At 49.9% G+C, this 22,566-nt stretch overlaps 1 protein-coding gene across 1 annotated transcript in view; it reads right to left on the bottom strand.

The window, feature by feature from the left end:
• CTDSPL2 (CTD small phosphatase like 2) overlaps window positions 1-22,566 on the bottom strand; it is a 28,847-nt gene that overhangs the window by 5,710 nt on the left and 571 nt on the right. Inside the window, exons 2-8 of the mRNA XM_054272932.1 lie at window positions 8,120-8,328; window positions 6,490-6,628; window positions 5,242-5,391; window positions 3,094-3,306; window positions 1,913-1,991; window positions 1,533-1,644; window positions 610-696 (exon numbers count right to left, since the gene is read on the bottom strand). Of these exons, the coding sequence (XP_054128907.1) occupies window positions 610-696; window positions 1,533-1,644; window positions 1,913-1,991; window positions 3,094-3,306; window positions 5,242-5,391; window positions 6,490-6,628; window positions 8,120-8,311 (972 nt within the window). The 5' untranslated portion in view covers window positions 8,312-8,328. The remainder of the gene's footprint in view (window positions 1-609; window positions 697-1,532; window positions 1,645-1,912; window positions 1,992-3,093; window positions 3,307-5,241; window positions 5,392-6,489; window positions 6,629-8,119; window positions 8,329-22,566) is intronic.

Here is a 22,566-nt window from a genome sequence, read left to right as displayed (position 1 = left end):
AGGGAGCAGTAACACACTGACAGCAGCCTGAACATTCTCATGGAAAATTGGGTGGAATTGGGAAAAAAAATGAATAAAATACAGAAGTTGGACAAGCTCTATGTTATAAAAATGAAACTGGTTGCTCTGACCAAACACCCTGAGTCGGCCCTCACCAGCAGGGCAGCACCAGCTCAAGCCCTGGACACAAGAAATAAATCCTCTTCTGAATATCCACCCACAACTACCTGAGCCTGGGGATGCCAGAGTGATTTTAAAAAAGGCTCCAGCTGTTTCTGTAATTCCATAAACTCAAGCACCACCAGCACAGAACTGCACACACAGAGAAGCCATTCCCTGTAAGGAGCTGTGGAGTCACAAGAGCCCCAGCCAGGAGGGCTCTGCCTCCCTCTGACTCCAGCAGAGCACTTGGGCTCATGGGCAGGAGCTGAAAGGGGAACAGCTTCAGTGAATGCAGAATTTCCTGCCAGATCTGACAGCACAGCTTATCACCAGACAGGTGTAAATGCCAGGCTGCTGCTTCTCCCTCTTCAAACAAGCTGAGAACAACTGCACACAGCAAGGAATCCCACAAAAAAAAATCAAAAAAGTTTGTGTTTCTCTATTTACCTGGTAAATGACATCTTGAAAAAGAACTGGAAAAGTGAGTGCAGCATCTTCTAATTCATTTAGACTACAGTGCACTAATGTTTCATCCTAGAGAAAAAGTTATGTAAAAGAAAGAAAAGAGTGTGAAAAAACAATGTGGAAAACAGAAGTAGTTTTCTGCATTTTATGTTCATTTTAAAGCAGGTTTATTTAGAATGGAAATTGTACTTTCATGCAAGTGCTGTCAAGATTGAAGAAAATTTTAAGGATGAATTAAACATGTCATTATTCTTGTAATCTTTTAAAATTTTCAGTAAAACTGTCTGCTGGGGGTGTAGTTATAAACAGACATTTTATTTTGCAGAGACATTTATCTCTCATTCAGTTCCAGCCTGTATCTTCCAGTGTGAATAATCCACCCATCCCTGTGATCACAGGGATGCTGCTCAAAAAAACCACACCACCATTAACAGGGCCTGAAACAACTTTCAAAACAGAGACACTGAAACAAACCATCATAAAGACAAATATATCTTATAGAGTATTTCAAAAAGTGGATTTGTGCCCCTTAAGAATGTTCTAAAAAGTAAAAGTTAAATTTTTCATCAGTCTTGATGAAAGGCACTCGTAACTGAATTCTGCTATTTATTCCACCTCATTTTTTCCATCCTGGATTTAGGGAAGCTTTATGGGGACAGATAAATGTTTGAGATGTTAAAACTGTAATGCTTTTCTTTTTTAAAAAAAGCAGGATGTAAGTATTTGACAAACGCAGCTCACATTCTATTCCTACCACAATTAATTCTTTTTCAACTATTTTTAACTAAAATTATGCAACATTCAGCAGTCTTTGTTTAGAGCAAGCATAACTGATTTCCACAATGAACAAAATAAGGGAAATGCTCCATTCCCCTGCTCTGGTTTGTGTTTATAAAGGTATTTACCAAGTCTAGAACTAATGAGAACTCTGGTGTGCTTCTGGTTTTCAGTGGGAGAGCTGGCTTCCTGTTCAGCTGCTCTTCTGTTAGTGGGGGGACATGTTTGATGAAATAGTATCTGAAAAGAAAACAGATTTTGCTGTAAAAATGTATACTATTGAACTGCAATGTTGTAGCCTAACTTAATATTTGAAATATTTAAGGTACCAGAAGTAAGTATTTTAAATTGAAATAAACCCCACATGAGCATACACATTTTTTTTAAAGCTCAGAGCTTTTGGAGTTCGTTATCATAACATGAAAATGATCCAATTTAAACAGAAGTATCTTAATTCAACACCCCAAATGATTAATTTACTATTTCCAGCAGAAACACTGGCACTTACGGATCAAAGACTTCCCAGTCCTCTTCATAGGTGGCTTCTGCATGAGCTGATGAGTAGCCACTGTCTGGAGATACTGGCGCTGAAATTCAACAAAAATGACCAAAACAAAAAATAAAACAAAAAACCACAAGAGCTGGTCTTATTAGTGCAGTTCTTTAAAGTGACATTTGCACTTGAGACTCGGGGCAGGAAAACAGGGGCACAGTCTCCCTGCAGCCCCAGCTCCCCTGCTCAGAGGTCACATCCACCCTAATGCAAAGCTGCTCATCCAGGACAGCTTGGAGGCTCTGGGGAGGGTTCAGTTCAGGATTTGGTGCTGCCCATGCACACAGAAGCTGAATTTTTGTCAAAAAAACATGTTGTCTTCTGAAGAAAACATGGAATTTGAATGGAGGATCTATGTGTTTCTCATTTACCACGTGCTTCTAACGCAAGACATCAAAATGTAGCAAATATCTTTGGAGATCAGCAAGTCCAGAGTGTGCAAGTTCAGTGTTAATAGCAACTCCTTTCCTCTGGAATCTCTGCTTCCATGGGAAGAAGAGTTATGAGGCCACCTGACTTACAGCAGGAACAGCTAAGTCCTGCCAAAACTGTGTCTTCGGTGCCTGAACCAGATCTGCCTACCAACCACAAAAATCAGTATTAACACTGCCTGCACACCCCAAAGGAAGGTGGGATAGGAGTCCCTGCCAAGCACAGGTGCTGGATTTCTGGGATCAGCCCTTCCCTGTCCTGTGGTACAGGCACTGTCCCCTGTCCCTTACCCAAAGGAAGGTGGGACAGGAGTCTCTGCTGAGGTGCTGTCCCCCAGGATCCCCGTGTCCCCACTAGGATCCCCGTGACCCCCTTGTCTCTGTCCCTTACCCAAGGACAGGAGTCCCTGTCGAGGTGTGTCCCCCCAGGATCCCCGTGTCCCCCAGGACCACTGTGTCCCCCAGGATCACTGTCCCCCCAGGATCACCATGTCCCCCCAGGATCCCCGTGTGCCCCCAGGATCACCGTATTCCCCAGCATCACTGTGTCCCCCAGGATCCCCGTGTCCCCCAGGATCCCTGTGTCCCCCAGGATCACTGCATCCCCTCAGGATCCCCATGTCCCCCAGGATCACCGTGTCCCCCAGGATCACTGCATCCCCCCAGGATCCCCGTGTTCCCCCTGTCCCCATGCCCGTCCCTTACCGGTGAGCGGGGGCAGGTCGCGGTCCCCTGGCTCCTCGGGCTCGGCCAGGCCGTTGTTGAGGGCCCTGCCCTGGCCGGGCTGCGCGGGGAAGGCGGCGCCGTTGGTGGACGTGGCCGTGCTCGTGGTGATCTCGTCCACCTGCTCCATGTCCAGCTGCTTCACGATCTCCTCAGCCTCCACGGCCTGGCCTGGCGAGTCGGAGCCCGACGTTCCTGGGGCACATGGCAAACACCCTGACCAGGGGCACACTGCAAACACCCTGACCTGGGGCACACTGCAAACACCCTTACCCTCTGGGGCACACTGCAAACACCCTTACCCTCTGGGGCACATGGCAAACACCCTTACCCTCTGGGGCACATGGCAAACACCCTGACCTGGGGCACACTGCAAACACCCTTACCCTCTGGGGCACATGGCAAACACCCTGACCTGGGGCACACTGCAAACACCCTTACCCTCTGGGGCACACTGCAAACACCCTGACCTGGGGCACACTGCAAACACCCTTACCCTCTGGGGCACACTGCAAACACCCTTACCCTCTGGGGCACATGGCAAACACCCTTACCCTCTGGGGCACATGGCAAACACCCTGACCTGGGGCACACTGCAAACACCCTTACCCTCTGGGGCACACTGCAAACACCCTGACCTGGGGCACACTGCAAACACCCTTACCCTCTGGGGCACATGGCAAACACCCTGACCTGGGGCACACTGCAAACACCCTTACCCTCTGGGGCACATGGCAAACACCCTTACCCTCTGGGGCACATGGCAAACACCCTGACCTGGGGCACACTGCAAACACCCTTACCCTCTGGGGCACATGGCAAACACCCTGACCTGGGGCACACTGCAAACACCCTGACCTGGGGCACACTGCAAACACCCTGACCTGGGGCACACTGCAAACACCCTTACCCTCTGGGGCACACTGCAAACACCCTGACCTGGGGCACATGGCAAACACCCTTACCCTCTGGGGCACACTGCAAACACCCTGACCTGGGGCACATGGCAAACACCCTTACCCTCTGGGGCACATGGCAAACACCCTGACCTGGGGCACACTGCAAACACCCTGACCTGGGGCACACTGCAAACACCCTTACCCTCTGGGGCACACTGCAAACACCCTGACCTGGGGCACACTGCAAACACCCTGACCTGGGGCACACTGCAAACACCCTTACCCTCTGGGGCACACTGCAAACACCCTGACCTGGGGCACATGGCAAACACCCTTACCCTCTGGGGCACATGGCAAACACCCTGACCTGGGGCACACTGCAAACACCCTTACCCTCTGGGGCACACTGCAAACACCCTGACCCTCTGGGGCACACTGCAAACACCCTTACCCTCTGGGGCACATGGCAAACACCCTGACCAGGGGCACACTGCAAACACCCTTACCCTCTGGGGCACACTGCAAACACCCTGACCCTCTGGGGCACACTGCAAACACCCTTACCCTCTGGGGCACATGGCAAACACCCTGACCAGGGGCACATGGCAAACACCCTGACCCTCTGGGGCACACTGCAAACACCCTGACCCTCTGGGGCACACTGCAAACACCCTGACCTGGGGCACATGGCAAACACCCTTACCTGGGGCACACTGCAAACACCCTTACCTGGGGCACATGGCAAACACCCTTACCCTCTGGGGCACACTGCAAACACCCTGACCCTCTGGGGCACACTGCAAACACCCTTACCTGGGCCTGAGCTCCCAGCACGGGGCTCACACTCACTACAAACCACACACACACACACACACCAGGTCTCAGAATAAAGATACCTGCACAGAGTCATGCCACAAAAATAAGAACCCAACTGAAGACCATGACAATGACTTTAAAACATGTCTGGGACAAGGAATGTAATCCCTTTGTTTTTCCTTCTCCCTGCTTTCTTTTACTGAAAGGTGCACCACTAAATACACCCATGAAATAAATGTTCTAATGCTTGTAAGCTTCTTTCACTAACCATCAACCCATCCAAGAATGAAGGAGCCTTTTTGGCTGCCAGCAGTAACTCTTGGTTTTAAAGTGTACTGTCACTCAAAGCAGCTATTTCATACAAAATTCTATCACTCTCAGCTTTAAGACTCCTGACTTTTTTAATAATACTCACCATTTTTATTTGCTGGTGAAAAAAAATTGAAAACAGGAGAAAATATGGTTCCCAGTAACGTTGTTCGTGGGGGACTGCCTGTGGTGGGGTTATCTTCCAATTTTCCATTTTGCTTTACGTGTTGGTTCATCATCTCATAACTTCCAGCTTCTAGAAAAGAAAAAATATGAGTTTTAACACCACCCAGCTGGGCTTCAGGTGCCTCTGTTCCTTTATGGCCAGCATTTGCATTCTAGGGGTGTACTCTTGCTCATGGCTCAGCTGAGTCCATGAGAGTCAGCAACCTTCTACCAGCACAAAGCCAAAATGTCCATTCTCAACACCCTCAGAAGCTTCTCTCTGGATGGGGCAGCAGCCCCTGCTCACAGCAGCAGCAGAGGTGGAAATCCTGGCAGCGATTCGGTGGAGGCAGCCCCGGAGCTGCCAGCGCCAGGACTCCACTAGAGGGAGGCACCAGAAAGGGTCACAACTCCCTGGCTGAGCCTGCAGCTGCTCCAGAGCCCGGAGTTTGGAGTTTGCTCCTCTCCACACACACAGGCACAGCCACAACTCGGAATGGGAAGAATTGCCAGTTGTGATCACAGATAACACAGGACAGAATTAAATGAACATCCACGTTCCACATCTGACACGTAACAAGGGTGATCCCTCATGCCACAACTCAAATCCCCATCTCACAACTCTGACAGAAACCTGTGTGTGTTTGACAAGAGCTCTCAGCATCTAAAGACACCTGCTTACTTCCACAAAAGTCAGGAGCTGGGAGGTCATGTTTCCCTCTTATTTGTGAGGAAACAGAAGAGCTAAATCAAATTATAATGGGACTTTCGGAACAATAATTAAATACAAAAAAAAAGTTAAATTAGTTCCAAAGCAGCAGCAGCTGCTGATCCAAACTGTTCTCACAGAGACACAGCGGAAGGTGGAAGTGTCTGGAAGTGTTGCTCACCCTGGAAATCATGTTTGGTTGTGATCAGCTCAGCCCTGCTCTCCCTGCAGGCAGCCAGAGGTGCAGTAACCTCCCCACTGCAGCAGGGCCCTGGGCCAGTGCCCAGCTGGAGGGGCAGAGTGCCCAGTGTGCCCACAGCCCTGGGTCAGTGCCCAGCTGGAGGGGCAGAGCTGCCCTGCCCAGCAGTGCCCCACAGTGCCCTGCCCTGCCCTGCAGTGCCCCACAGTGCCCCACACTGCCCTGCCCTGCCCTGCAGTGCCCAGCCCTGCCCAGCCCTGCCCTGCAGTGCCATCACCCACCTCCGTTGAGCTGACTTTTCCGCCGCACGCGCGACAGCTGTTTGTTGGGCTTCTCTCCTGCCTGGGGCGTGGAGGTGATCAAGTTGTTATCGATGTCCCGCTCAATCCGACTCCTCTTGGGGGGATTTTCTCTTTCTTCCTTAAAATACAAAAGAGGGGAGAAACAAACGTGCTGAGCAGTGCCTTTTGCCATGGAACAGGCCAGAGAATGTCATCTCCTGGAGAAAGTTCACCAGAGATCCCTTTGCTGCTCCACTTCCGGGTGCAGAACGTGCAACAAGGGGCTGGCCAGCTGGGATCTTACGTGAGTTTAAACTAAGTCAAAGTATGGGGAATGAAAACTGTACATAGAGCTGCTGTAGTAGAAAAATTGTCCTTACAGCCAAACTAAATATTCCAGTGCTGCAGAGGCTGGGAAATGCAGACAAAGCAACTAAAATTACCTGAAACTTGATTTCTCTGCCTGCTAAACACACAACAGGTGCACTGCCCAACAATGTCCAATGTGACAATCCATATCAGAACAGGGCAAAACTGAGCTGTGAAAAATCCAAGGATTCTCCTTACCTGGGAATAAGTGACTGCAGCACTCATGGCAATGAGACAGAACCAAACAGTTCTGCACATCTTCTGTGCATGGCTGTATGTGCAGGCATATGGCAGGTTTATGGCAGGTTTCTTACCCTTTTCCCCCAAAACACCTACGACAAGTCGATAAAATGTTGAAATTTTATCAGATTTTTATTTATCACAGAGCTGATCTGGGATACATTGTAAATTAGTTCTGACTTCCTGGATACTCTTCTTTCGAATCTGCAGTTACATAATGGCAGTATCTGAACCGCTGGGATGGATGGATGATGTGGGGTTTTTAACTGGCCTCCATCTAGAGAAAAAAAGCCAGTTTTTGAAGTAATTGCAAGGTTACACTCAGCCTTAAAAGTTTTTATATATAAATTTATATTTTTAATTTATATATGTGTGTGTGTTTGTGTATATATATTTTCCACCCTCAAATATCCATGCAGCACACGCAACAGGTGCTCCCATGTGCAGATCAGTAAAGCTCAGCTCTCTAGCTGCACCAAGATGTGAGATTTTGTGGTTTTCCCCAGCAAAACCTGGATGTGATGCTGCAAGCAGGGAAGGGCTCACTGCAGGAGTCCCTGAGCAGCTGCATCAATTCCACGGCACTTGGATTTGTGAGGTTCGACCCTCATTGATTAAATGACTCCTGAACAATCTTGAATAAAATTGCCAGAAATAGTCAAGAAATTAATGCTTACAGACTGGCTTTTCTAAGTTGTTAGTACTGGTAATTCCTTGAGTTTGGATCCAAGGAATCGTTAAAGTAGGAATGAAAAATGTACTGCATTTATTTGACACTTTCACAAAGAAACACCAGGCAATAAAGCCTGTGATTTATTGGACTGTTGAATACACCTACAATTGACTCCTGAAGGTTTCAAAGTCAGCTTTACCTGACACAACTCACAGGCACCTGTTGCCTTCCAACTCTTTACGTTTTGCTTCCACCACACAATTAACTCTTAACAGAACTGGATTTCAATCAAACTTGAGGCGATTACGACCCACTTGAAAGCAAAGCGGGGCCCTGCAGGCGGCGTACCTTGGGTGTGCTTCCTTTAATGAACTTTTTGATCGAAGACAAGAGTCCCGTCTCATTTTTGGGTGGCTTTCCCCCGCCGCCAGCTAGGGGCTCCTCCACCTCCGAGTGTTTCCGCTTGGCCCGCAGCGCCCGCTGCGTGTGGAGCTGGTTGGACTGCTGGGCAGCTTTCCGTGTCCTCAGCCTCATCTTCATGGGTACCACATGGAAACCTGCAGGGGGAAAAGGGGAAACATCCCTCACTGAGGAAACGCGGTAAAGCTGCAGCTCCCGGATCCCAAGGGTGATGTGAGGCCGGTGGCGCTCCTGGCGCATGGCACGCTCCAGCACGGAGCTGTGTGCTCAGGAGGGCACCACGCTGCCAGGGGGACAAACTGTGGAATCTGCCACGGGTACAGCACCCAGCACATCCATGGGTACAGCACTGGGCCTGGCACGGCCCTGGCACAGCACCCAGCACATCTATGGGTACAGCACTGAGCCTGGCACAGCACCCAGCACATCCATGGACACAGCACTGGGCCTGGCACAGCCCTGGTACAGCACCCAGCACATCCATGGGTACAGCACTGAGCCTGGAATATCCATGGGTACAGCACCCACCACATCCATGGGTACAGCACCAGCCCATCACCGAGTCTGGCACAGCCCTGGCACAGCTGGGACAGGCAGGAAACCCCGACCTGCCCAGAATGACAGAGCTGTCCAGGGTGGAAAGCGCCTCTCAGGTCACCGAGTCCAACCTGAGAACAATGACACCCTGTCAACCAGCAGGGTGTCACCTGCCCTGATGACAGCACTGATTGTAGGGTGCCTGCTGTCTCCAGCCCCAAATGACTGGACTCTGTGACCCAGGAAGTTCCTTCCTCTCTCTGTTCCTCAAAATCCTCCACTGCAAGTCTCCACATTAAACCTGGGATGAGGCACAAATGTAAATTCCCGTGGAGTGCCCACAGCAGGAATCGTGAGCCTGGGCACTCAGTGGGTGAGGACAGGGCAGCTCTGCAGAGGAACCCAGACTGAGCTCCAGCAGAGCTGAGTCTGGGAACCACACCAGACTGGGGAACACTCCTGCAGGGGCAGCATCCATTAAAGGCCATTCCAGGGAATGCACCCCATTTATCTCCAGCCTCCAGGGGGCTGCTGGTACTGTCACACTCAATGTCACTGTTCTCTGGGCTGGGGACGTGCCCTCTGCAGCTGCCTGGAGCTGGGCTGCGTGGAAGGGGACTCCTCCTGATTAAAATCATGCTTGTGATGGGTAAGGAGCAGAACAATGAAGTAGCAAGAAATCCATCTGAGGTGCAATGCACAGAAATACTGGAAATAAAGTAATTTACCTTTCCTAGCTGAAATCATGACAAAACCCAGGTTTTTATAGAAAATTGTATGCTTATCATTAAAGAAATCAGTGCCTGCCTTTACGGAGTCCGTTTAGTGTAGATCTGATTGCTGCACAGACAGAATAAATATAGCATTTAACATGTAAGTTGCCTTTCTGGAGTCCATTTAGTGTGGATCTGATTGCTGCAGAGACAGAATAAACAATCTGCAACATTTAACACACAGGCACTGTCACAACAGGTATGCTGCTCAGGAAAAGGCAATGGTGGCACTGGGTGAGTCACAGATAGGGAAACACCGACAATGTTTTTGAAAACCTGTTACACAGCAGTGTTTGTTCCCAGGTCAGTCTCAGTCTCACACAAGGGTGAAACACGGTGTTACACAGAATTACTGACGGAATATTCACTGGAACTGCCAGCAAACACGGGGCTCATTTCCCACAGCTCCATGCTCAGCCCTTCCATCAGTGGCCAGCTCAGTCCAACTGTCCCCAGCACTGCAAGGCCTCCACTGTCCCAGGGGCCACATGCACAGGGCTGCTAAATCTCTGCAGGGTCCCCAGCACTGCCCTGGGCAGCTGTGGCACGGCTGGACAGCCCCTTCCATGATGAAATTTTCCTCGATATCCACCCTGAGCCCCCCTTGGCCCAGTTCCCTCTGCTCCTGTCCCTGTTCCCAGCCCGATCCCCCCGGCTGTCCCCTGCTGTCAGGAGCTGTGCAGAGCCACAGGGTCCCCCTGAGCCTCCTCTGCTCCAGGCTGAGCCCCTTCCAGCTCCCTCAGAAGCTCCTCACAGGATTTATGGTTCAGACCCTTCCCCAGCTCCGCTGCCCTTGTCTGGACACGCTCCAACTCCTCAGTGGCCTTGCTCCTGCTCCCTCCTCATTTCTTTCCCACACTTACTTCAGCTCCTGTCTCCTCCTCATAGACCTGAGCAGCTCACCGAGATAACAGGGGAAATCCCTTCATTTTTACACCACCAAGTCAGTCTATAAGGGGAGCCAGTGAGCATCTGAGCAACGCAGCGGAGTGTCCGTGCCACAGCTGGACATCCCACAGCCGTGGGGACGCTGGACAGCTGCACAGCTGGACAGGACAGAGCCGAGGACAGCAGCAGGGAGTTCAGGGGGCTCCTTAGGCAGAGCGCTCACTGTGCTGCAGCCCTGAGCTCAGGAGCAGCCCCTCGCCCTGCAGTGGGCTGGGCAGCGTGTGTGGGGCCATGGCACACGGAACAGAGCCAGCAGCCTCTGTGACCTGCCCGTGATGTCACGGAACCACGGGAACAGCCAGCCCAACGGCCCCCAGCCCTGCAGGGCCACCCCAGCCCGTGTCCCCAAGTGCCACACGCACAGGGCTGTTCAACCCCCCCAGGGATGGGGACCCCAACACTGCCTGGCAGCTGTGCCAGGGCTGCAGAACCCCCAGTGCAGAAATATTCCTTAACATCCACCCTGAGCCTGCCCGGGACAGCCTGGGGCCGTTCCCTCTCCTCCTGTCCCTGTTCCCAGTCCAACCCGGCTGTGCCCTCCTGGCAGGAGCTGTGCAGAGCCACAGGGTCCCCCCTGAGCCCCCTTTGCTCCAGGCTGAGCCCCTTCCCAGCTCCCTCAGGAATTCTGCAGCTCCTTCCAGCTCCCTCAGCCCCTCCTGGGGCTCCATTCCCTGCCCTGCACACATTCCAGCCCCTCCAGGTCTCTCTTTTTGGGAGGAGCTCAGAGCTGCCCCCAGCCCTGGAGGTGCCCCAGCAGTGCCACCTCAGGGCATGGGCACTGCCCTGGGCTCTACTGACCACACAAAACAAATGTGTGCAAAAAGGAGTTAAAACCGCAACACACGGAAAGGAGACGGACACTAGTGAAATTCCAATGTGGGAATGAAAATATCACTTCAAATTTGTTATACTATAAGTTGCCTGACTTTTCTAGAACTGAAACAAGTATCAGTGGGACAAAGGATGAATCAATGAAATACTTGTCAGTGGTGAGGACACATTTGTGCAGCAGGGAAACGCTCAGCTCCTCAGTGCAGCCCTGCCAGGGACTCCTTTGGCTCACTGCTCATGCTGGGTATCAAGCCTGGGGCTATAAATATCTCTAATGGACTTAGCAACAGGTACCTACAATCCTCTCAGAGACTGGAGTTTGCTTTCCTAGCCCTGGATCCAGATGGGAGGAGAGTTTTTATTGAATTATAGTCATAGTTCTTTCCTGAACCAGTCTACAAAACTTAATGCAGTCAAAATAACCAAGTCTAAACATGCAGGAGAATTTCCTTCCTCAGACCTGCAGGATTTGGATTTTCCTAGCATGTGCCATCCCTGACGGGTGACCAAGGACTGAGCCCGGGCTGGCACTGCCACCTCCACTGTGCCAGGGAGTTTGCTCAGGGAAATCAGCTCCCAAAACCTCCCCTCAATTACTTCCACACTTACAATAAACCCAGAAAGAGTGGGGGGGAAAAACAAAGGGAAAAACCTTGTTCTTCAAGGGAGAATTACACAGCAAAGAAGGACTAAAAGGAATATCCACTCAATAATTTGTGGGACAGGAAAATAAAATGTAGGAGCTCTTTAAAAGCAGCAGCCGAAGGAGCTATGGCTGCAATAAATTCCATTTTCCTGAGTTCACACACGCCAAGTGTCAGGCTCCCTACCTTGACAATACTGTTGTTATTCCAGGGCCCAGGTACACTGTAGTTACAGGAAAGAAATTCCTGTGAATGACTCATGTTTCAAACTGAGAGCACACCTCCACGGGATCTGCACTTAGGGACGGTTTATTTCCCACCACGTATGACACTGCTGTTTTCTCTGCTTTCCCCCAAACTATTAAAAGGAAAATTAGGTGAGGCACATCTAATTACAGGGCTTAGGGCTTCCTGATACAGGAAAAGGTTGAAGATGGTAAAAAAACAATGGTGAAGAACAATAGGCAGAGATAAGTGACAAGAAAATTCAAAACTCTGGTGTTGAACAATTTCTCCACTCAGTTTGGCACTCAGGAATAACACTGAGCTGCCACCACAGAAATCAATCCATCCCAAGCCTCCACACCACAGCATCTCCAGGGCATCCAGACAACCTGAACATGTCCAGAGTGTGACTTTGGTGACAGCAACACAGGAGCCCCTCACACCTCAAGGAAATACTCCTTGTTAGCTCAGGATGCTGAGACTCTTCCCCTCCAATGACTCTTGGTCTTTTTTAACCAACTTATTCTCCTTCCCCAGAAAATTACAGCCATTTCATGTCACCCCAGCAGATGTATTTCATGTTTTCCAATGTGCTGCACTACTTGTCACTCTTCTCCAATCTTTAGGTGTGTTTTTCTGCCACTGCAGAACTGAGAGAGCAATAAACCAGGAAAGCCTGACTCAAAGCAGTCTGGAAGCGATGCTAGTCTGGGGTAGGTGAAAGCAAAATGAAAAGGCACTGATTTATTAAAATATCAAATCACCCAATACGTACTATTCAGATGCTGGTGCTGGGTTATGAAATCTGGATAAATGTATAAAGCAAGCACAAGTTCCACCAAAACAACAGTAAGGAATTACAGCTATCAAAGGCACCTCTAAATTCCCTGTTTCGCTGAAAGCCCATTTTCTGCTCCTCCCCACCTTCCAGGGCACCAAATCACTTCCATCTGAAACAAAACCCTGCTTGAAATCCTTGCTCTTCAGTCTCCCTGCTCAAACCCTGATCCCTCAGCACACCTACCTTGTGCTCACTCCTACTCTCCCAAAGTCTGAGTATCTCCCCTAAAACAAACCCATCCTCAGAAGGATTTGCCAAAGAAGGATGGCAGCTTTTTACAACTGGCCTCAACAGAAAATAATCTTCTGTTCCCTTCTTTTTCTGCCCTAGCCATCATATTCCTGTTTTGCCATTGCTTTGCTAGTGAGGCTTTGTTTTGATTATACCAAATGCATTTGGAACTGAAAGTTTATTCCCTCCCAGCCAAGACATTTTTCTCTTTGCGCTGAGGGTACACGCTGGTAATTAATTCAGGCTTTCCAGTTCGTGTCACACTAAGCAAGGAGGAAACTTGGAGAACTGGGGTAAGCAAAGCTCAGAGCAAACCCCAAAAGCTGCTGCAGAAAGAAGAGCCCATTTCCAGCCTCTGGTGCTGCCCAGATGACAATTCCACATCAGCACCTCCAGATCTTGGGGGGCTCCTGAGAGGCCGGGAGAGGAAAGTTTGCGGAGCTGGAGCTGTGGACGAGCAGGAACAGCTTCCACAGGAGCAGCACCGCTCCTGTTGGGGTTCTGGGAGGGCCCAGCTGTCAGGCTCTCTGGACATTTAATCCACGCTGCCAGGCTCACAGGGAGCCTATTTATGGAAGTCAAGTCCCTCTGGCAGGAGCCGTGGCACGGACAGGTTGCAAACACTTCCTGAACACAACCGGGATGTGGTCTGAGCACAAAACAATCCCGAGGAGTTCCCTGTGCTAATTGTTCAGCTCACCCACACCCGTTATCTTTTTCATTAAAACCCAACAGAAACAGCAGATTAATGAGCCTGAGTAAGTGTGTGCCGGACTACAGAAGCCGTGGAGCAGCTCCTGTGTTTGTGAGGGGAATCTGGGAATTTCTGCACGGCCCGCACAGCAGCAGAGCTGCCTTGTGCTCAGCTTCAGAAAACCTAATCCTGCTCCACTCCCCCTGAATCGTCCCGGGGGATCACAGCCACAGCCTCGCATCCCACAGGACCTTGTCAGGCTGCTATCTTTTAAAGGGACAGATAAGGGCTCTGGCTGCTCCTTTGGCCTCAAAAATAGCAGCCTATTTTTACTGCAGGATAAGGACTCTTTAAATGATAATATGATTCTCACTGCCCTGGCAAACACCTGCCTTGGTACACCGAACCCCTTCAGAGCCTTTCACAAGAGGTGAAACTCTGCTCTCCCCTTCGCACGGGGCTGCTTTCATGCTCTCCCCGCACCTGGCTGCCCTGATTTACAATAAAAAATCAACCAACTCTGTTGTTAAAATGGGGGAAATTCCAGCACAGTCAGGATTCATATTACTCAGTGTCCAGACAAAATTTAAACGAATCATTTTCCCTTATGAATACATGCTGAATTAATACTGACTCTTTCATAGCCCATCCTGGCTTCTTTCCTGCATGGAAAACTTCATTCTTACAAAATTGCAAATCTGAGATTAATTTGTGCCTGTACCTGAGTTAAGACTGACATGAAAATAAGTTCTAAAGGTTTAACAGCTGTACTCACTTGTGAGTGATACTGTGTTTTTACCCTTAAAATATAATACTGAGACATGATGAACTTTAAACTTATCCAGTCCCAAAAACTTGCCTGAAATGAATTTCAGGGACCTGCCTGATTCCATCACAATGAAGTTATTTTGTACACTTTATTTCATTCTCTTTTTTTACTCCCTGTTTTATTTTGGGTGAAAAATTCACAAGAAAAAAAAAGAAAAAACAACAACAACAAGCCTTGTTGCCTACTCAATGGAAAGTTATAGGAAGTTTCTGCTCAATATTCCAATAATACAAAGTATAATAAGCACAAGCTACCAATGACAACAGAAATTCTGTAGGGTGAAACTGCCCTGCATCCACACTGCAATGTTTCCAGTCGATTCCACCCTGAATTTCACTTTTTTCTTTCACAAGACAGTCACCTCCAGGTTGGTCTAATGTATCTCTGTCACTGTGAAATGCACAACATGCAATGAAATAAAACAAAACTTTCTGGCTGTGCAGGGGCAGCTCTGGCTCTGCAGAGTGAGGAGAAGGTGCCTGGCTCTGCCCTGCTTTGGGAAGCTCTGTCTGAGGGGTTTTGGAGCTGGGAAAAAGCGGGGCCCTGCTCCTGGACCATAGAAATCTGCATGGGGGAGTGCCCCGATCTCCATCCACACAGCAGCTGAAAATCTGAACTGGGGGTCCTGAACCACAGAAATCAGCAGGAACAAGAAGTGCTGGTGCCACCGGGAGCCTCCACAGTTGTTGGGTTTGTTTCCAGCCATTCCCCAGCATCAGGAGTGAGCCTGGCCTCTGATCAGAAACCCCTATGACGGAGAAAGCACCAAGCCACGTTCCAAAGCAGCACAAGTGGTTAATTTACCACACTGCACAGCAGCTACATTAGACTTTGGGAAAATCTTCCAGATCCTGAGGAAACCTGAGCTAACATAAATAACAAATTTCATTCAAGTTACCTTAAATACCAAAGAAATACTTGCAACAAGTTAGCTGCCACCTCTGCGGCATATGACAGAGCACACACCACTTCTCACCAGCAGCGCTGAAGAAACAACTCAGCAAAACTGAGGGAGAGCAGAAATGCTTTGCTGCAGGTGAAAGGAATGCTTTCCAATTCCCGTTCCTCCTTTGCCCACAGCCCCTTTGTGCTGACCCTGCAGCCAGCCATGCCTTCAGGCTGGAGCGTTTCCACATGGGAATAAAACAGGCAACTCCTGGCAGGGCAAGGACAGTTCCAGCACGGGTTTGCTTTGCTCACTGCACCCTTGGATGGGCTCTGTCCTTCGGCACAGAAACACCGACCAGCTCTTCCTAGAGAAAATGGGGCTTATCCAGCTGCAGGTGTCCGTGTGTCCGTCAGTCCTCCCTGGGAAAGGCAGAGCCCGTGGGCCAGCATCAACCCAATGTCACAGAGGAACAAAGTTTAAATATGTAAATTAAGTATATAAATATATAAATTAAATATTTAACAATTAGGTCTGACATCTCTTCACCTGAATCTCTGTAGCCCATTTCTCCAACCGAGCTCCCAAAAACCCTTCTCTTAAAAGTACCAATGAGCTTCCTAGTCCCTAAGCAACACAAAAGTAAAGGACTCTAAACCCAGTAATTACAGTTGTTTAGAATTATTATTTTAGCTATAATGAAGTCTTTAAAAGTTTCTTCCAAATCTTTAAGATCATAAAAGCACCAAGATTACACTAACTTTATTTTCTCCTGCAATCTTTGTAATTTCTGGCCTGATAAGCAAAATAAACAAGCTTTTCCAATTGTATTTAAATTGATTTAACTACAACTGCTTGGTCTTGACACAGCTCAAGGTGTCAAACTGAGGTAGGTAACTCAATCAAATATACTGCCGTTAAATTCCACATTCACAATGCCTGCAAGTACCTTGAACATTCTCGTAAATATTCCTGCTATTTATCAAGCACTTCCTTTACTTTTTGCACGGTGTTTTCCCCCTCTGCAAACAACCCTTAAACCTGCAGTTCACACTCTGCCTTGCTTTGGCAAGCCCCAGCCCAGACCTGGTGCCCCCAGAGCTCACAAGGAGCTGTGTATTCCTGTCTGATTTCCTCTCTGAGCTCCCGACCATCACCCCTGGGTTCCCAGCTGCTCCCACAGCCCGGGGCCGGGGCACAGTCCACGCTGCCAGGATTCCCCTCCAGGTGATGGACTGAACTGGGTACCAGGCATCGCCCTGCAGCCCAGAGCATTGCTGCATGTAAAGAGACGCCTCCTGGCCCTAAATGAGCTCCCCTGGGGGGGTAAAACGAGAGAAGCTGCCAGGATGGGGAGGAACAAGGAGCGGTTCAGGTGCTGGAAGGGAACTGGAGGGTGAAGCAAGGACACAGGACAGGTCCCAGCTGTCACCTGGAGCAGTGACACACACAGCAGTGCCTGGATGTGAACCAGAGCACAGCACACACAGCACCCCGAGCACACTCACACTCACACACACACTCACACTCACACTGTGTCACTGAGCACAGCACCCCGAGCACACTCACACACACTCACACACACACTCACACACTGTGTCACTGAGCACAGCACACACAGCACCCCGAGCACACTCACACACACACTCACACTCACACATACACTGTGTCACTGAGCACAGCACACACAGCACCCCAAGCACGCACACACACACACTCACACACACACTCACACACACTCACACTCACACACACACACTCACACACTGTGTCACTGAGCACAGCACACACAGCACCCCGAGCACACACACACACACTCACACTCACACACACACTGTGTCACTGAGCACAGCACACACAGCACCTCGAGCATGCACACACACACACTCACACTCACACACACACACACACACACACACTCACACACACACACACACTCACACACACTGTGCCACTGAGCACAGCACACACAGCACCTCGAGCACGCACACACACACACACACACACACACTCACACACACTGCGCCACTGAGCACAGCACACACAGCACCCCAAGCACGCACACACACACACACACACACACTCACACTCACACTCACACACACTGCGCCACTGAGCACAGCACACACAGCACCTCGAGCACGCACACACACTCACACTCACACACACTGTGCCACTGAGCACAGCACACACAGCACCCCAAGCTCTGCCCAGCCTAAGGGCACCCGTGCCAGGCTGTGCCCAGGCCAGCAGCTTCCCAGGCAGTGCCAGCTGTGGAACAGGGAAGGGAAGGTTTGGGACGGTTTGGGAAGGGGAAAGGGAAGGGGATGCTGCTGCCCCCCAGCCAGGCTGAGACGCTCCCGGGGGCACCCCAGGAACCCCAGTGGGGCTCCCCTCCACCCAGGCTGTGCTGTGGGGCCAGGGACGCCCTTGTGGTACGGCCTCAGCCTCAGATTGAATTACCTCCCTTCCACTAATTAGCACCTCCTGAAGTGCAGGGTGAATCAAAGCAGCCGTGGGTTAGAACGGCCTAGGGTAAACCGAGCTATGATTTGCACCGAATTGGTGCAGCACAGGCCAAACTGCTCAGAAGAACTGCTCTGATTTGATCGGAGCTCCTGCTACTTTATTAACTTAAATTAGCCATTCCCAAACACAGCCTAAATAAGGACAGGATCCCTCCCTTCCCTTTGAGGATGCTAATGAGCCCTGCAGCATCAGCTGCCCGGCCCTATTCTGCTGCTAACAACACTCTTGTTTATACATATAGGGTAATTAATTTACAGGTAAGTTCTAAACCAAACGCTTCAGAGTCCGAGATTCTTTTCTCCCGCTTACACCTGGAATATTGGCAATGACTAGCAGGACGTATTTTTTGTAACTATGCTCCTTTAAGTAAGTATCCATACTTGAGTAAGTATCCATAGTTTATTTTCCAGATGCCGTGGAGTTAACAGCTCCTTTTAGTTAAACTTATTTTCATGACAGTGTTATGCTTATAAAATTATACTGCCACACTAAACACCATGGGCACAGACTAGAGGTGCTTCATGCATCCTAACCAGACTCCTCACCCACCAAGAAGGAATTCTGAATTCAGACAGTTTAGGGCTGTTAGGGACAATTTCTATTTCCATCATCTCTTTTCTATGTAACTCCAGCAGAAGCATCACTTGGTGGGCAGTGGATCCTTGCTGGACCTAGTGCAGCACAGGCACTTCCTAAATGCTGGATTTAGGATTGTTTTTAGCAGAATGCACAGAAATCTGGCTGATGGGGCCAGACTCTGAAAACATCCCCCGTGGGGAGCTGTATCTTGAGTGTCCCAATAGAGCAGAGATCAACGTGCTGCTGAGTTAATCCTGTCCACCAGCAGCTGCACAACTCCTTCCCTGCAAACACTGACCCATCAGACAGGGAAACTGAGGCAGCAAAGGCTGCATCTCCTCAGATCCCACACGGATGCACAGTGCTGGCAGAGGTGGGAATGCACTGCAGGCTGTGCTCAGCTCCCTGTTTTCTTACAGCACATTGTCCTGACAAGGGTTTTCCTTGGATCACAGGATATTATGAGAGAACTTATCATTTGAGAAGTTAAGAGCACCTTAATCAAAGTAATTACTGAAACTGATCTGATTGGGAAGTAATTTATTTAGAAAAAGTTAGGACTGCCAACTGGGAAGCTCCGACCCAACCCCTGAGCTGATTGCTTTAGATGTGGATGATTTCCCACTTAATTTTTCAAGTGCTATTGAAAATGTCTTCATCTGTGAATGTCAAATATTTATTTTTCTAAAACACTAAATAACGGCCATCTCAACATGTAAACAGCATGTTAGATGGGCTTTCAAGCACCCTGGCGTGTGTGGGTTTCTCTGAAGCAATCAGAGCTGCACCTCGCTGGTGGCACTCCAGGGAATCCCCGGGGATGGAGCCCTCGCAGGGCTGGCACTGCCACATCCTGCCTGGGAGGGGAGAGCCGCTCCTCAACCAGCTGCTGAGAGCTGGCTCTTCCCTCCCCGGAGCCCAGCAACGATCCCGTTGAGCAGCCTGCCCCCGAAAATCACAACCCATCGTGCATTTGATTAATCAGCTCTGCACTTGCGGCGCGTATTTGCATTTTCTGAGGATTTAGTTGGGATGTACAAACACCAAATTGCAGAACTGTGGAATGGTTTGGGTTGGGAGGGACCCTAAAGCCGATTCCGTTCCACCCCCTGCCATGGCAGGGACACCTTCCACCATCCCAGGGTGCTCCAAACCCCATCCAGCCTGGCCTGGGGCACTGCCAGGGATGCAGGGGCAGCCCCAGCTGCTCTGGGCACCTGTGCCAGGGCCTCACATCCCCTCCCAGGCAGGAATTCCTGCCCAATCTCCCATCCATCCCTGCCCTCTGGCAGTGGGAATGATTCCCTGTGTCCTGGCCCTGCAGACCCTTGTCAAGGGTCTCCCTCCATCCTTCTTGCTGGTTCCTTCAGGTCCTGGGAGGCCACAATGAGATCACCCTGAGGGTTCTCTTCTCCAGGCTGAGCAATGCCAATTCTGCCAGGCTCCCCCCACAGCAGAGCTGCTCCATCCCCCTGGTCACCCTGGTGCTCTCCTCTGGACTCAGCCCAACAGGTCCATGTCCCCCCTGTGCTGGGAGCCCCAGAACTGGGAGCAGCACCCCAGGAACTGTTCATGTACAGCAGACAAAAGCCAGTCTCCTCTCTAAAATGCACAAGAGATGGTGACAGCGATTCGGGGGCCAGCAAATGAAGGGATCTCATTCAGACTCGGGCCTTTGCTTCCTGGGCTCTGAGGAGTAACAATCACATCTGATCTACTGTGAGTGAAGAATGAGAAAGGCACGTGTGGAGAGGAACACTCCTGAGGAATTACAGAGTAAGGATGCAGGATAATCTCAGTGGTTCTGCACTGCCTTCCCTAGGGAGACCAGGCTGAATGCACACAAATGGGGCACAACTTGGACGGGGTTTGGACAGGGCACAGCTGCACATCCACAACCTGGAAAAGGCACTTTTAGGGTTGCATGGTTACTTATCCTGCTGTGATCCTGAAATGATCACAGTGATGCTCTGGAACCCCAAGGCATTGTCCCAAAAGGGCAAGAAGTCTCAAGCTCCTCTCAGAGCACACACATGTCTAGAAACACACAGGAATTTTAAATCTATGTCAAATTCCAGCCCTACTTCATGCATCCTGCTTTTCTAGACTCCCAGAACGGCTGAGGTAGGAAGGGAACTCTGGAGTTTCTCTTGTGCAATCGCCCTGCTCAAGCTTTTCTTGCAAGTTCTCGCCAAAATAGTTCAACCTGACTTTCTGAATGGTTTTTACAAAAATGCACAAGTGCCCCAAGTTGTTCTTCCCCTTACACCTGTGGAAAAGTTTCTTCCACAGGAATGAAATATGTGTACAGAAATCTGTCAAAAGAGCATATGTGATTCCCAAAGTCTCCTGCAAGCACGATTTCTGCTGGTGTCACCTCACGGCATTACAAGAGATCAAAGAGGAGCCAATGCAGCATGGAAAAACTTGGGAAGGTGAAGACTCAGTTTCCTTTTGAATCCTGACAACTTTTCCTGGTTTTTTAACTGCTTAATGCCGCCCAGCCTCTGATAGTGTCACATCCTTGTGCTGGGGAACCACCACCCTGGAAGGGGTGCAAGGCTGGGGATGGAAAATCACCTTTCAGTTATGAAATGCACGCACGGCCCCAGCATACGTGGAATGTTTACATCCTTAGAAAAACGATCCAACTGTCCCATTCAATCTCCAGGGCAGACTGACAGGGGAATTTTAGTTTAATAAAGAACTTTGATGGAACAGGAATGTCAGCTTTGGTGCACACTGCACTGACTGGAACAGGATCAAAACTGAGTTCCACACGATGTTTTCAGGGGAAAAGAGGAGAATGTTTCATGGAATTTAAGTCGGGATTTGGCTTGCATCCTAGAACATATATCTTGTTATGAAAACTGCTGAAACACTTTTAAGTGGGCAAGCCATAAGTGTCCTTGGAGCTATCCAGTCAACTGGAAGTCACACAGGCAGAACCTCCTAAAGTAGAAAAGCCTGAAATTGGGGGGGGGGGGTGAGGGAGGGGCAAGTAATCTTGGAATCCTATCTGTTATCCAGAACGGCTCGCTTGTGCCTACAGCATGAAGTAGTTACAACTTGTTTTCTGCTATTGTCACAGATCCAGGACGTTACTCTGGCTAAATCATAATCTCTTCCTGCCGCAGTTCATCCATGTGCAAACCTGGCTCGCTAACTCTTACCTTAATGTGTCATGGGGCTTAATTAATAACACTTAGGTCTTTTAAGTCCTCTACAAACATTAACTACTTCTTGTAACAACTCTCCAAGGTATTATTATCCCCATTTTACTCATGGAGAAACGGCAAAAGAGGCTGGCACTTGCCCAAGGCAACAGAGTAATAGTTATACTTAGAGATCCTCTTCACGGGCTACTCTAACAGTGGAAACACATCAACAAAGGCAAAGACGACAACGACAAACTCGAAGTTACTTTTCGAAGTGCACCATAAGCATCCGGAAGGCGATGGAAAATCCCTCCCACAAACAATAGGCTTGGGACCAGAAGCAGCATCACAACTGTCACCACAGAGAACGAAGCGCCCTGGACGGACCCAGGCTTGAGCTCACCCAAACAGCCTGACACAAACAGGCAGACCTGTCCTCTCGAGCGCTCTTAAGTACCATAAAACTGAGCAACAGGCTCGTACAGTGCTCTCCAGTAACACCGAGCGAGCAGATAATCAATGTGGTATGCAGCACGCTAATTCCTTCCGCCGCGTTCCCAGCAGGGACCGGCAATGCCAATAACGGCCCCGGACGGCGGGGGTCCCGCACGGTGCCGCCGCCCCCGCCGCTCACGGCGACAAAGTTGGCGTCCCCCGCGCCCCGCGATCC

Source organism: Melozone crissalis, unplaced genomic scaffold, assembly GCF_028551555.1.
Source record: "Melozone crissalis strain CALT ecotype California unplaced genomic scaffold, PUWL_Pcris_2 ptg000014l_1, whole genome shotgun sequence".
NCBI lineage: Eukaryota > Metazoa > Chordata > Aves > Passeriformes > Passerellidae > Melozone > Melozone crissalis.
Note: the sequence above shows the minus strand (reverse complement) of the source record. Positions and strands in the feature narration are given on the sequence as shown.